This window comes from Sciurus carolinensis, chromosome 3 (genome assembly GCF_902686445.1).
Source record: "Sciurus carolinensis chromosome 3, mSciCar1.2, whole genome shotgun sequence".
In the NCBI taxonomy this organism is placed as follows: domain Eukaryota; kingdom Metazoa; phylum Chordata; class Mammalia; order Rodentia; family Sciuridae; genus Sciurus; species Sciurus carolinensis.
This window is the reverse complement of record NC_062215.1, coordinates 51,060,728-51,074,440: the sequence shown is the minus strand read 5'-3', so window position 1 is coordinate 51,074,440 and position 13,713 is coordinate 51,060,728. Positions and strand designations below refer to the sequence as shown.

Below are 13,713 nucleotides of genomic sequence, written 5' to 3'. Positions count from 1 at the left end.
TCTCATTATGTATATGAAAATACTACACAATCTGAAAACTCTGAAATATTTCTGGTCCCAAGCATTTCAACACCAATTTCTTTCTTTTATTTTTATTTTTTGAAGTGGTAGAGGAGAGGAGGATCCCTTGTACTCATCCTGCTAGTCTGCTGCCCACCTGAACTCTTCTATGTGTAAATCCAAGGCCCAGAAGCCATCAGACCCAAGATGTGGTTTCTAGCTCCCCAGCAACTTAAGTGATTAACTTTGAGAGGAAGTGTTTGTGGGGTTCTTCCCGCATTGACTCTTTTCCCTATGAACAAACTGTCAGAAAGAGAGAGAACTTCAGAACAAACTTCTTATAACATTTAATGTTTTCAGGATTTGGATGGACTGAGACCCTAGGGGAAAAATGGCAAGATGTTCGCCAACAGAAAATCACAAGGGTCCTCAGAAGATGAAAATGGGCTGGCTGGATTGCAAGCCCACCAGGAACTTGCTTTCTTTACAATTTCTGTCTCAGAACATGCTGGAAACATGCTGCCCCCTTACACCCGGATTTGCTGCTGTTCCTTCCTCTTCACCTCTGCCCAGATGTCTGACAGGTCTTGGATAAACTGCTGGATCTGACACAATAAGGACACCAGTAATTAACCCCACTCAGCCGGAGACCTCCCCCATCCCAAGACAGTACATCTCCTTGAAGGGAGTTTGTCACTTTCCCAGCGTAGCCATGAAACTGTTCAGGTGAAACTGAACATGAGGTTTAGCAGATTAAAAGCCATATGTAGGAATGGAGCTGGGACCTCCTAGGGACAACCAACAGTGATGGTATGAAGAATGACCTGGCAGTCTATGTGGGGAGAAAGATGGGATCACAAATGGTCTGCAGAATAAAAGCATTTAGCTGGAAGGGCCTGGTTAGTGTAGGGGCAGATGTCCTCCACAACCTCAGAGTCCTAGAGGCCTTGGAACCCAGACCTGATGCTCATTATGATAATCTTGAGTCATCAAGAAAAGTTGACGTTCTATTCACTAGCTTCTGTTTTAAAGAGCCTATAGTCAGCATGATACAGAGCTGCTTCAGAGGTCAGAAGATCCAGCTGGGGTCCTGATGCGGCAGCTCTGGGAAATCACTTCATCTTTCTGGAACTCAGTTTCTTTGTCTTTAAAAAGGGAAGAGGGAGCTGGACACGGTGATGCATGTCTGTAACGCTAGCAGCTTCAGGAGGCTGAGGCAGGAGTATCCAAGTTCAAAGTCAGCCTCAGCAACTTAGCGAGGCCCTAAGCAACTTAGTTAGACCCTGTCTCAAATAGCTAGCTAAGTTGCTTAGGGTCTTACCAAGTTGCTGAGGCTGGCCTTGAACTCATGATCCTCCTGTCTCAGCCTCCAGAGTCACTGGGATTAGAGGCATGTGCCACCATGCTAGGCCAAATTCAGTATTTCCTAAACTATGTTCTTGTAACAAGTGGTCACATACTCCAAAAAGGGTTTGGTGGCTAAGTAAGTTTTAGAAACACCATTTGAGAGTCTCAAAGCACAGAACCATAGCAAAGAAATCAACTTTGTTTAACTTAGTGTTTTCTAGTCCAAGGGACCCTTTTATTCTCTTATAGGAAACAATTTCTCTAGGATTCTAGGATTTGCCAAACACAGTTTGGAAAATGCTGCTTCAAGTAGTTCAATCTCATTCAGGGACAATTCTTCACAACACAGTATATTGAATTTAGGCTATCCTAGCCTTTTCCTAAATTGTAGTGTGTACCTCAATCTTAGCTCTGTGTAAGAACTGCCTTAGGAAGCCTGTGCCTGAGTCTGTTGTCAGAATGTTGGTGAAAACATTAGTCATCTAGTGTCTCTGAAGTTTCATTGAGAAATTTCAGTTAGAACTGTGCATGCACCCTCTGAGGAAACCTCATGTTTTTTTATTTTGGCACAAAAATTATGTGTTGTTTTTCATCTGGTTACTAGGAAGCTCAGAGTCAACTATTGCCTCTGTTGAAGGTCCTTTAGCCCAAGAATTCACTAGAGTCTGAATTTCTCTTTCCATCCTTAACTTATGATTTTAACTTATATTTTCCCAGGTCCTTTTTTTCTTTTTAATTTTTCAGGCTACTTGGTCATGTGATATTTCTGTCAACAGGAACATAACCTACAGACATGAAATAGAATATTTTAAAATAAACTTTCGGCAATATCCTGTTGAGATAAATCAAGGTTGAGATTTTCTGAATCAAAATTCAGAAAATCATGGAGCCATTAAGGGAATCTGCCAAAGTGCCCAACAATGCCATTCTTCTCACAAAACACTTAAACATTTTTTAATAAAAAATGCTATTTCTGTTAATACGTCTTTTATCATCATTCTAAAATGAAATGATCACACAAATATTTCAAAAATTTGTTTCAATTTCTAATTTGGTAAATATCAATAGGTACAACCCATGGAAAGGAAAGCTACCTGGGGGACTGTATTTTCAGAGTGTAGATATCCTGATAGCAAAAAATGTGAATATGCTGTTTCCAGAACAAATTTTCTTGCAAATGCACTTCTTTGGACTGTAAAATAACTCTGTTGTAATATGCCTTAAGATGCAGACTGAGTATTGTCTTAGGAAAATCCTTCTTGTTAGCTAATCAGTGGGGAAATTTTTCATTCATATATACATATAAATGAATGTATATATATTTCATAAGTTTCACCCTTTTTTAAAAAAAAATCAGTCAGTTGATTTTATGGCTTGTATTTCACATTCATTTACCAAGTATGTCCTGAGTGCCTACTATGTGCCAGGAATTGCTGCAGGCACTAGGGGATACAGCAGGGAACAACCACAAATCTCAGTTCTCAAGAGCTTTGTAGTACTTCACAGCAGAGCTAAGGGCTTTGCCAAAGGAACACATAATGACTTAGTCCTGGTTCTCTGCATGCCAGAAGAAGCATCACTGATACATCTGTTGGTATGGAATTCCCCCAAAGCAGGATGTATGTAACTCGGTTTGAGATTTTAGGTGGCATGGGAACATGAATGGCATTAAAAAAACTTTGAGTCATACAATGAAAAATCTATTTTCTTTTCAATTTTCTTTCCATTGCTTCTAAGAATGCCTTAGGTACTAAAATGACTTTAGGTTCCCATTTTAACAGAGTGGGGTTTCGAACATAGGCCTTTACCAAGTCATAGTACCTCACTGGAATTTAATAAGACTGTGGCATGACTAATGAATCAATAGTGGATCCCTGCTCTGGCCACGTGCTTTGAGGCCAAAAAGGGTCTTAGTACTAATGCAATGGTTCTCAAAGTGTGAACACAGAGCAGCAGCATCACTTGGGAAATTGGGTTCTGATCTCAGACCTATGGAGTCTGGCTGTGGGGTGGGGCCCATCCATATCCCTCACCCTGCTCCCTCCCCACCAGGTGATTCTGATGCTGCTGACATTTGAGGGTCCCTGGTTCATTCCTCCACTCAACCACTCACTTGGGAACCTCCTTAGCCCACACCCAGCTGACCCCAGGGCCTGCATCTTCCTCCTACCATGTCCAGCTGTTTGTGAGTGTCCTCCAGGGACACTTGGGCGGTCTCCTTCAGCTGCCTGCTCACAATCTGGAACAGGTTCAGCGTTGCCATCTTAATGGTGCCAAGCAAGAGGGTCTTCTTGGCCGCTGTATTCTGGATGTGTGCCCAGCGAGATTCCTGGGGAGGCAACCAGGACGGGATGTGAATCCAGCACACGCATCTGTGTGTGGGGGGGGGGGGGGGGGCGGTCTGCGCATGCGCAGGTCTCACCCACGCAAAGTCCTGGCACACCCCCACCCACCTACGGTGCCTCACCCAGATGATGACATCGCTGCGGGCCCGGTCAAAGCGCATCTGCAGCCGCGCCAGCTCATTGTTGTGCTGGAGAATCTCATCATCCTTTTCCTCCATGTAGCGTGCCAGTCGCGCCTTGGCACGCTCTATCTTCTCCTGGCTCTCCTGAGCTGACTGCATGAGATCATGGTGCATGCTCACCAACGTCTTGTAGCGTGCGATCACCTCGTGGATCTCCTCGAACTGAGGCCAGGGCTTGGGTCACTGCACTGCCCCGGGCCGATGCAGTCACTGCAGCCCTGCCAATCCACTCCCCACCTGAACACCTGGGTACATGGACACCAGGGTAGGATGGCTCGGCCAAGGCAGGAGATATGCAGATGTTGCCACCCTGCCTCCTGCCTCTCCAGGGTTTATATGGGCCATGATCCATGTATTTCCAGGAAGCACAACCAGGTCTCAATCTTTGATCTATGTTAGAATCATTTAGGCAGCTTTTAAAAGGATACCTGTCAAGTTCTACTCCCAGAGATTTGAATTAATAATAGGTCTGAGATGGTCCCCAACTTCTGAATTTTGCAAAAGGTCCTCCAGGTGATTCTAGGCATAGCCAGGGTTGAGAATTGCTGATGGAAGACATTTTGAGGTATTTCCCAAGGCAATGATTATCCTATTCAACAAGAATGTACCAAGAACCACTTAAACGCTAGGGACATAGCAGGAGATAAGAAAGCCAGTCCTTGCTCTTCTGAGGCTTATAGCTTCAGGGTTGGAGGGAGGACAGACAGATGAGTAAACAGTCAGTTACAACACAGAGTGATAAGCTAGGACTGGGGGTGGGACTGCGTGGAGCCTGGGGCAATAACATCAAGCTTGGTGATGCCTGGTATTTGTTCAACATTTGCTGTGGGAGAAGTGGTAGAGTAGAAGCCCAGTGGAGAAGGTGGCCTACCAAGCTCACCTTGTTTCCTGCAGGGTGGCCATGGCATTCTGACCCTAACCTTCAGACTTTACCCAGCTGAACAGAAGCCACACAACACATTCCTTTAGAAGTCAATGTGAACTCCAATTCTGTGATGTCAATTCACTCCCCTCCCCGAGGCTTATCAATGTGTGCCTTCCAGTCACCCAGGGGACACTCCCAGAGCACTTTCTCCATATCAGGACATTTCCAGTGATAGATTGGCGTCCTGGGAACTGCCCTGTGGGCCTTTTCTCAAATATGCCCCTTTGGGGAATAGTTACGCAGTGTTGGAGCAAGTAGGAATAGCCAGAAAAGTTTTCCTGGAAGGAAAAAAATGGCTCAAAGAGTCTGGAAGTACGAACAAAAGCTAAGGGGGAAGGCGAAGCATAGTTATAGGTAGAGGGTAAAGATGAATGAGTTTGCGTTCGGCATGTGTAGGATGCTCCAGGTAGTTTAATATGAATGACCTGAGTCCAGATGGGGAGGTAGAGATGGACCTAAAGAAGTTAAAAATAACAAAAATGTGCCTAGTAAACCCTGGGAAGGAGTGTGAACTTCATTCATTGAAGGATCTTTAAGAAGCAAAAAGAACTTCCTTTTTGCACTTCCTAAAGTTCACTCAGCACACAATAAACCAGTTGTCAGCAGTTAAAATGAACAGACTACAACAGAGTTACTAGGAAGGGATCACAAATTCTTATTCTGACATCAAAAGAACTCAGTCACCAACTTAAAGAGGTTCCCACAATCCAAAGAGGAGAATGTGAACACAAGTAAGAATAAGGGCAAAGGACTGGAACATACTAAATATTTTAAAAAATCTATAAGCTCATAACAATACTAAAAACATACAGGTTATTTTTGGAGGATACTAGAAAAATAAATTCATTATTCTAAACACTGTAAAGAACAAAGCATTTAACAAACTTTTTCTTTAAGATCCACATAGTAACTGAGTAGTTGACAAGAAAGAAGTTCTTTATGAAGTCCTCTTTAAGGTACTATTCTAGCTAACAAATGATGAAGAGGTATTAGAATATTTCTGCCCCTCTCAGTCAGTATCTGTACCCCAAAACTAAGGAAACCAGTATTCTGATTTTGATCCATTAAGACTAATTTTACCTGTTTTAAAACATAACAGTGAAATGAAACAGTATATTCTCTTTTAACACTTAAGAAACAAACATAGTGTGGTGAAACTAGTTTGGACTGTGACTAGAACAAACTACAAACTACAGAAAATGTTACTGCAGTAAGTGGGGAAATGATAACATTGCTTAGATAAATATTTGATATTAAGGAATAATTATCAAATATTTACAAGGTGTGACAATGGTATGGCTTCAAAATGGCAGAGGTGGGAAAATGTGGGGGATGTGGCTTTGGTAATTGCTGGAATGAGATGATGAGTAATGGGCGTTCAAGACTTCTTTCTACTTTTGTATGTTTGAAATTTTCCATAGTAAAAATGTTCTTAAAAATATAATTGGCACAAGGCAGTTGGATGGAAAGAATAATTTCTAATATTCTATAGCATAGCAGGACAATTAGGATTGACAACAATTAATTGAATATTTCAAAATAGCTAGTAGAGAGGCTTTGTTTTGCAGTGCTGGGGATCAAATCCATGGCCTCTTGCATGGTAGGCAAGCACTCTACCAACTTTCTTCTTTTTTGTATTGGGGATCAAACCCAGGGATTCACACACATTAGGCAAGTGCTCTACCAATTTAGCTACACTCTCAGCCCCATTATAGAGCATTTGGAATGTTTGTAACACAAAGAAATGATCAATGTTTGATGTGATGGATATGCGAATTACCTTGATATGATAATTATATTACATTGTATAAATGTATACAATGATTATGTGCCAATTAAAAATAAGAAAATATCAAAACTCTGATTGAAAATAGCATGTAACAAAAATCCCCAAGATAGGTATAATACCCCTTCTCCAGGTTTATAAACAGGTGATATGTTACAAAATAGTGAAAATGGGCATGAAAATGAGAAATGTACAGGTTACCCCTAAGGAGAGGGGAAGAAAAACAGATACAAAAGGAAGGATACAAAAGGATTTCAATTATCAGTAGTGTTTTACTTAAGGAAAAATAATCAGGGAATAATAGAAATTATGAAGATTTGACAAAACTGTGTGGTGAATGTTGGGGGATCTCTATACTCCACAGTATGCTTAAAATATTTTGAACAAAACAAAGGACAAAAGAGAGATCAGACTGGCAGTAGAATGCCAAACAGGCTGGCCAGGAATGACACAGAACTGAACTCCAGATGAGACAGCCTGGATGAGGAAGGGGCAAGGGCTGAATTCCAGAAATGCTTAGGAGGCAGAACTAAGCAGATCAGCTGATTGATGACTGAAGGACTGAGCAAAGGGGAGGAGTCAAGAACCAGGCCCGAGTTAGGCCAGGGCTGTGCACACACCAGCAGCAGTAGGACTGGGGGATGACCAGAGGTGGATGAGTTGTGGATAGGAAGAGTGAGTTAGGTACAGGGGGCTGATCTAGCCAGTTAGCTCAGTTCTAAGACAGCCATTTTACCAGTGTGATTTTGAGAAGCAATTTACAATTTACCTGTTGTTTTAATGTGGTATTCTTTTCTCACCACTCCCTCAAAAAAAAAAAAAAAAACCCAATCATTAAGTGAGCAATTTATCTTACAGTAGGCAATAGAATGGAGGAAATAAGACAGATTTGTGACTCACACATAAATAAATTAGGTTAGTGTTTCTAACCTAATTTATTATTGCAGGAACTTTAAAAAACTGTGTGTCCTTTGTCTCCCTGTGCCCCTTACAGGACATTGATTCACACTCCTTGAGAGGGTTCCTTGCTGCACCCTATTGCTTCCATGGGGTAGGGGACAATCATTGATGTGGTAGTGTCACTGGGAAGCTGTAGGGATTTCTCAAGAGGAAAAGTGGGACCAGGAGTGGTTGCATGCACCTGTAATCCCAGTGGTTCGGGAGGCTGAGGAAGGAGAATTGCAAACTCAAAGCCAGCCTCAGCAACCTAGAGAGGCCCTAAGCAACTCAGGGAGATCCTGTCTCTAAATAAAATATAAAAAAGGGTTGGGGATGTGGTTCAGTGGTAAAGCATCCTTGGATTCAATCCCTGGTAACAAACAAACAAACAAAAAAAGAAAAGTGGGGCTTCTGAGATGGACGCCCTGGAACATGTAAGGAAGGACCTAGGAAGGGGAACTCTCAGAGGAGCCTGAGGCGAGGAGGCCAGAGGTAGGAGAAAGGGAATGTCACAGAGTCAAGGAAAAATCTAAGTTTCACAGAGGAGGAATAACAGTGTCAAATGCTTCAAGAGGTGCAGTGGGAAAAGGTCTGAGAAGATCCCTGACCTCTGGCCACAGGGACTGCAGGAGAGCAGTTGCTTGTGGCATTGTGGGGCTCATTTACAAGCTGTGAGGCACTGAGTAATATACTTAACTCTCTGAGCCTCCAGCGTCCTAAGCGCACCACCTCTGCAGTAGGTCAGGTGCTTTTCTAGTTTCTCTCCCTTCCTTTCCCCAGTTTACTCCCAAGTAAACAAAAGACACTGGGGAGGAGGAAGAAGTAGGGATAGATAGATGCGTGCCACATGCTGACGGGGCAAAACTTAGTGTTAGTGCTCCAAAACCCTGTTCTCCCAACACACACACACACACACACACACACACACACACACACACTCCCCTACCTTCAGACAGACAGCCACAACCACACATGTTTGCATAAACATGCAACCCACCCAGAGACATTTACATGATAGTCAGGCACAAGACCACACAGACATACCACTTGGCTTCTACCCTTTGAGAAACACCTTGGGCCTCAGCAGGGGCCTTTGCAACTGCCCTTAAGGGCTGTTGCATCACCTCAGAGCCTTCGGGCCCCAGAGGGTCCCTAAGCCTTAGCCTACTGAAGCTGAACTCCATCTCATAACCCAGGGTCCCAGGGAAGAGGAGGGGTGCTGAGGTAGGCCTGCCCCCTGTCCCTGGAACCCACCTCGGAGTTCTCCACCACCTTCTCCAGGTACTTGTTGAAGATGGAGTAGTTCTGCAGTTTGACGCTCAGCCGCTGGTGCTCTAGCCGCAGGGCGGCCATCTCCTGCTTGGCCTTAGCCAGCTCCCGTAGGCGCTGCCTTTTGAGTTCCCGCTCCTTGTTGGCTTTCTTCAGGGCACGGATCCGTTTCTGGTCATTTTCCTGGGACAAGGGAGCCAGGGTAGATTAGGCAGGCTCATCCTTTCCTCCCTGGAGCCCCCAGCCTGCCTGGGCTGCCCTCAGCCCTGCTCCATCTGGGTCACCATGTGGGAGTGGAGGATTTCTAGAGTTATCTGAAACTAGTTTCTGGTTATTTGATGCTATTTAATGACACTAAGAGATTTCTGTGGATCAAGGTAGGGCTCAGAGGATAGCAGTTTAGTTCAAAGTCAAGAGGTGGCCCTGGGAGAAGCAGATAGGAAACTATTTTGATTCTGTGGGTTCTGGATTTCTAAGAGTGGATGGGAGAACAGGAGAAACAGATGAGGAAGAATCATATTGCATGGGGTTCAGTGTCTGGAGAAAACCCAACCCTGAGAGAGGCTGAAAAATCCAGAAGTGGGAGCAGGAACCCTTCTGACAAAGTTTCTATTGTATCTGTTCCTAATGGTGATCATTTGTCACGGGGCAGATGGGTGGGCTAGTGTCGGAAGGCACAAATTTTCTCCTGATTTGGTACTCCGCGCATCAATTTCTCCAACTGTAGAAATGTAAAACAGTAAGCCTTCCTTGCAAAGCTGGAGCAACATCAATCAAACTATATGAAGATGAGATAGGAAATGTGTGCCCAGTCCAGAGGACCTGGCAAGATAAGACCATTCCAGAATGTGTGTAGGAGCTCAGCCTATCATTGATTCCTGCAGATGGTACAGGAAATTCCAAGCCCAGAAGAATGAAGCTCAGTTACATCAACCAGTCTAACCTGCCTTTTTCTTTGTGCAAATTCCTCCCACAAGATTAGGGGCAAGCCCACCCTTTGCACTGTACTTGTGTGGCTCCTTTCTCCTCTTGGGGGCTCCTGAGATTCCACATGGTTGGGCATGTGTGGTAGTGGAATTTGGAGAATACGGAGGAAGATTTGTGGAGAATTTGTGCTCTCCCCATAGCATAGGAAGAGGAATGAGCTTTAAATTAGTAGCTTTCAAATATACCCGTGCAACAGAATCACCTGGGAGCTTTTAAAAACTATGGATATCTGGGCCCAACCTCAGATCTGATGGAAGCAAAGAACAGAAAAAAAATCCCCCAGGTCTGTATTTGTAACAAGCTCTATGGGATTCCAAAAACTGATGACCTTCCTAAAGTCATCTGGAGAACCCCTCACTCCCAATCTCCCACCACCCCAACCACTTCATCAGCTTTCCTCTGGCAGGTAAAATGGACAGGACCTCAGGAGAATGTGCCCAGCCCACTGACTTCCTGTCCTGCATGGTTAGACATAGAGTGTGACAAAGTGGCTTAAGAGCAGGGCTCTTCTGTGGCAGAATATAGCAATTAGACCCCCTGCAACTAGCCCAGGACCTTCGAGATTCCATAAGTGCTTGTGGGAACAGATCTGGATAAATCTGGATTTTAAGATGATTAAATTATTCCTCTAAAGACAGACAGAGGGGTATGTCTTGGAATGGTCTCTGTGACATGGTCCTTCAACAGTCCCCCACCTATACCTTTGGTATAAGGACAAAGATGGAAAAGAATAGTGAGTGAAGGAACTAAAACCTTTTCTCACCCATTACTGTATCCTCAAGTCCTTATTCCTATTGGGGTCACGTCCATCCCCCACCCACCCACCCACCCAACCAACACTTTATTCACTGGATAAACTATACATCCCAGGAACTGGCAAGGAAATAGGAAATAGCCATCTAGAGGGGGCAGAGACTGACAGGTAAACAGGAAATTAGAAACACCACCACAGGTGGAGACTTCAGGATGCCTGGGAAGCACAAGGCATTGTTACAGCACTGAAGACACTTTTAACACAGGGTGAGGAGCCCTTAAAAGCAAGGAGAACAATTTGCCAACTACAGAGCGACTCTCCCAACCTGCTGCAGCCCCCCACCCCTTCATACCTGGATGAACTGCTCAAACTTCTGGATATGGGCCTTCAGCTGTTCTTCCTTGACTCCCAGTTCCTCCCAGCGCAGGTTCAGGGTTTCCATTCTACGCTTAAATGTCTTTCAGAGTGTAGGAGCAGAGAGGTCAGGAGGACCGCAGCTTCCCCTGATCCAGAGTCTCTATCCCCCAGGCCAAGGAGGGTCCATAGGTGGCCTCCCACTTTGCACCCTGTACCTGGCTGGCATTAGAGCATTCCAGGACACTGGTAATTTCAGGACTTAGATCTTTTCTGTTCTCCCCAGAGGAAAAAGACCAGAACAACTAACCAGGACACTCAATTCTAGTTGCCCACCCCCAAAAATGGAGGGCTGTCTACCTGCTCTCTCCCTGAGCCCCAGATGGCTCCCTCTCCTATCCTGCACCACTGTCCCCATTCCCAAACCCCTCCCACCTCACCTCCTTCTTCTGTTCCATGGCATGGTGCATGATCTTAGCTTCCTTTTTCTTTTCCAATAGCTGGATGGATGGGGAATCTGACTGCTCATCAGCATTGGGGAACTTCCTGCCCAAGACATGGGCAAGAGAGATAGATGAATTCTGAGCCTGGGGCAGGCTGGGCAGGGAAGTAACCCAGGGAGACAGATACCCATGGGGAAGGAAAGGGGTATTCTCCCTGACCTGAATGGAAGGGATGGTGTGTTGAGGATACAAGGCTATGCTGATATTTGAGGAAAGAGCTGTGGCAGGGTAATGGGGGTCTGGGGTCCAGGTGATGGGGCAGGGAGATTGGGAGTGCTGGGTTATAAGAGAGGAGGGGACAGGCTAGAAGGTGGGGCATGGTGTGGGTGTGGGTAGTCCCAGGCACGGAGGGGCTGGAGTGGGCCAGATCCCTGGACACTCACTGCAGCAATTGCAGTAGGCGCTCTCCATACTGCAGCCGAAAGTACTCAGCCAGGTCTTCCTCTTCCATGATACCCAGACTCATGATGGCAGTGACCTAAAGGCCCAGGCTTGGGGCAGCTGACTTCACAGTGAAATGGTGGGTGGCAGAGCCACCGGGGACTCAAGGGTGGTGGCGGCTGTGCTCTTGCTTCTCTCCTCCTCCTCCTTAAGGGTGGGTGTTTGAGAGATTCAGCAAAAGCCAGCTGGAAGCTGAGGTTAAGCAGCTCAGGACGATATGTTGGGGTGATGATGGGAAATCTGGTTACCTAGCAACATGTTGCCTGGTTTGGTGAACCACACCTGGAACCCAGGCTTTGCCCTCTGACCTCTGTCCCCACGAACCCCACTCTTGCTCGGGTTCTTCCTGCTCTCCATCCCTGCCCTTACCCTTCCGGAACTCTGGGAAGAAGACACAGGGAGGCAGGGTCTGGGAGCTCAGGGCTGAGGAGGATTTGGCAGAGAAGTGGGCCCAGTGTGGCTCCGCTCCTGAGGCCTCCCTCCCAGGTGTGTGAGGATGAAAGAGGCTCCGGGCCTCCTCGGTCAATGACCTGGAAGAAAGAAGAGGAAAGGAGGCCCTGAGTTGAGGCGAGGAGCGGGTGGCGCGAACAGAGAACATGCGAAGAAGACTGGTCTAAACCCAGTGGCTGGCCACAGAAACCTAGGGTGCCCTGTGTGAGGATGGGCCACATCCTGGGGACCAATGAGGAGCAGCCGTCGGGCACGTGGAGATGACCCAAGCAAGGCCCCTTAGGTGTGAGAGTCTTGGGCGGGGCCGGCGCTAGTTTTTTGTTTGTTTGTTTGTTTGTTTGTTTGCGAGGGGGTGGGGGTCGCGGAGGAGAAAGGAAACACCAAAACACAGTGTAACAGAAATGTCCTAGGTTTAAACGGTTTACGTTATGATGGCGCCTTTCTTGATCCCATCAGGGCACGTGGATACACTCATTTGACCTGAGGTCCCACGTGTAAATTCGAGGCGTGTGTGAGGCTGCCGCCCAGGGGGCTCCGGCTCCGTGCTAGACGCTGACCGCGACCTCGATCCAGCTCGTCCGCCCGCCCCCGCTCCCCTGTGCCTCTTTGCCTGGGTCCCCACACCCGCCGGGCCGCCTCGCTCCCCAGTCTGTCTGAGAACCCAGCCCGGTGGGGTGCGGCAGGGGGTCTCCGCCGGGGCGGTGTCCTTAGCTCCCCGAGCCGCCCCGCCACATTGCCGGTGGTCTGGCGCCTCCTGCTGGCCGCCGCCATCTCGCGCTCTACATACTGGCAGGGAAGAAGGGGAGGAGACGTGGTGGGAATGCTGCCCACTCCATCCTGACCCCTCTCCACTCTGACGGTCCTCATCTCTACAAGCGCCATAACACATGCCCTGCCACTTCCAGCCAGCCCGGTGGGCTCAGCAGAGGTAACAGGACTAACCCCACCCGACCCAGCACATACCCACCCATCCCCTTACCATCCTCAGTCCTTGTTAAGCCCCTAAACCTGAGATGCTTCTCCACCGCAGTATCTCAGGAGAGACAAATCCAGCAGGATAACAATAAGAATATTAATAACTTTTTTTTTTTTTTGGCACTGGGGATTGAACCCAGGGGCGCTTAACCACTGAGCCACATCCAAAGCCCTTTTAAAATTTTATTTAGAGACAGTCTCTCCTAATTACTTAGGGCTTCATAAATTGCCAAGACTGGCTTTGAACTCATGGTCCTCCTTCCTCAGCCTCCTGAGTCACTGGGATTACAGACCAACGCCTCCACCCCCGCCCATTAATAACAATTCTAAGCTAAACTCAACTCTGCAAAGGAGTGTTTCCTTGTTTATCCAGAGAGAACCCTGCACAGTCTATTAGGGGTTTCCCTCCCTTTTCCCTGTGTGAATAGCTCAGTTTGGGTGGCTCTGTGATTCTAG

At 46.5% G+C, this 13,713-nt stretch overlaps 1 protein-coding gene across 2 annotated transcripts; it reads right to left on the bottom strand.

Moving 5' to 3' along the window:
• Window positions 1-527: 527 nt before the first annotated feature.
• Ccdc42 (coiled-coil domain containing 42) lies at window positions 528-11,857 on the bottom strand. 2 transcript variants are annotated; one of them, XM_047547382.1, is made up of 7 exons: window positions 11,775-11,857; window positions 11,329-11,434; window positions 10,887-10,991; window positions 8,779-8,976; window positions 3,815-4,036; window positions 3,518-3,676; window positions 528-605 (listed from the first exon to the last, which is right to left on the bottom strand). In XM_047547382.1, exons 1-7 carry the CDS (start codon window positions 11,855-11,857, stop codon window positions 528-530), a joined length of 951 nt encoding a protein of 316 aa, XP_047403338.1. The 2 variants fall into 2 exon arrangements, with proteins under 2 accessions (XP_047403338.1, XP_047403339.1); XM_047547383.1 differs by lacking the exon at window positions 3,815-4,036.
• Window positions 11,858-13,713: the final 1,856 nt, after the last annotated feature.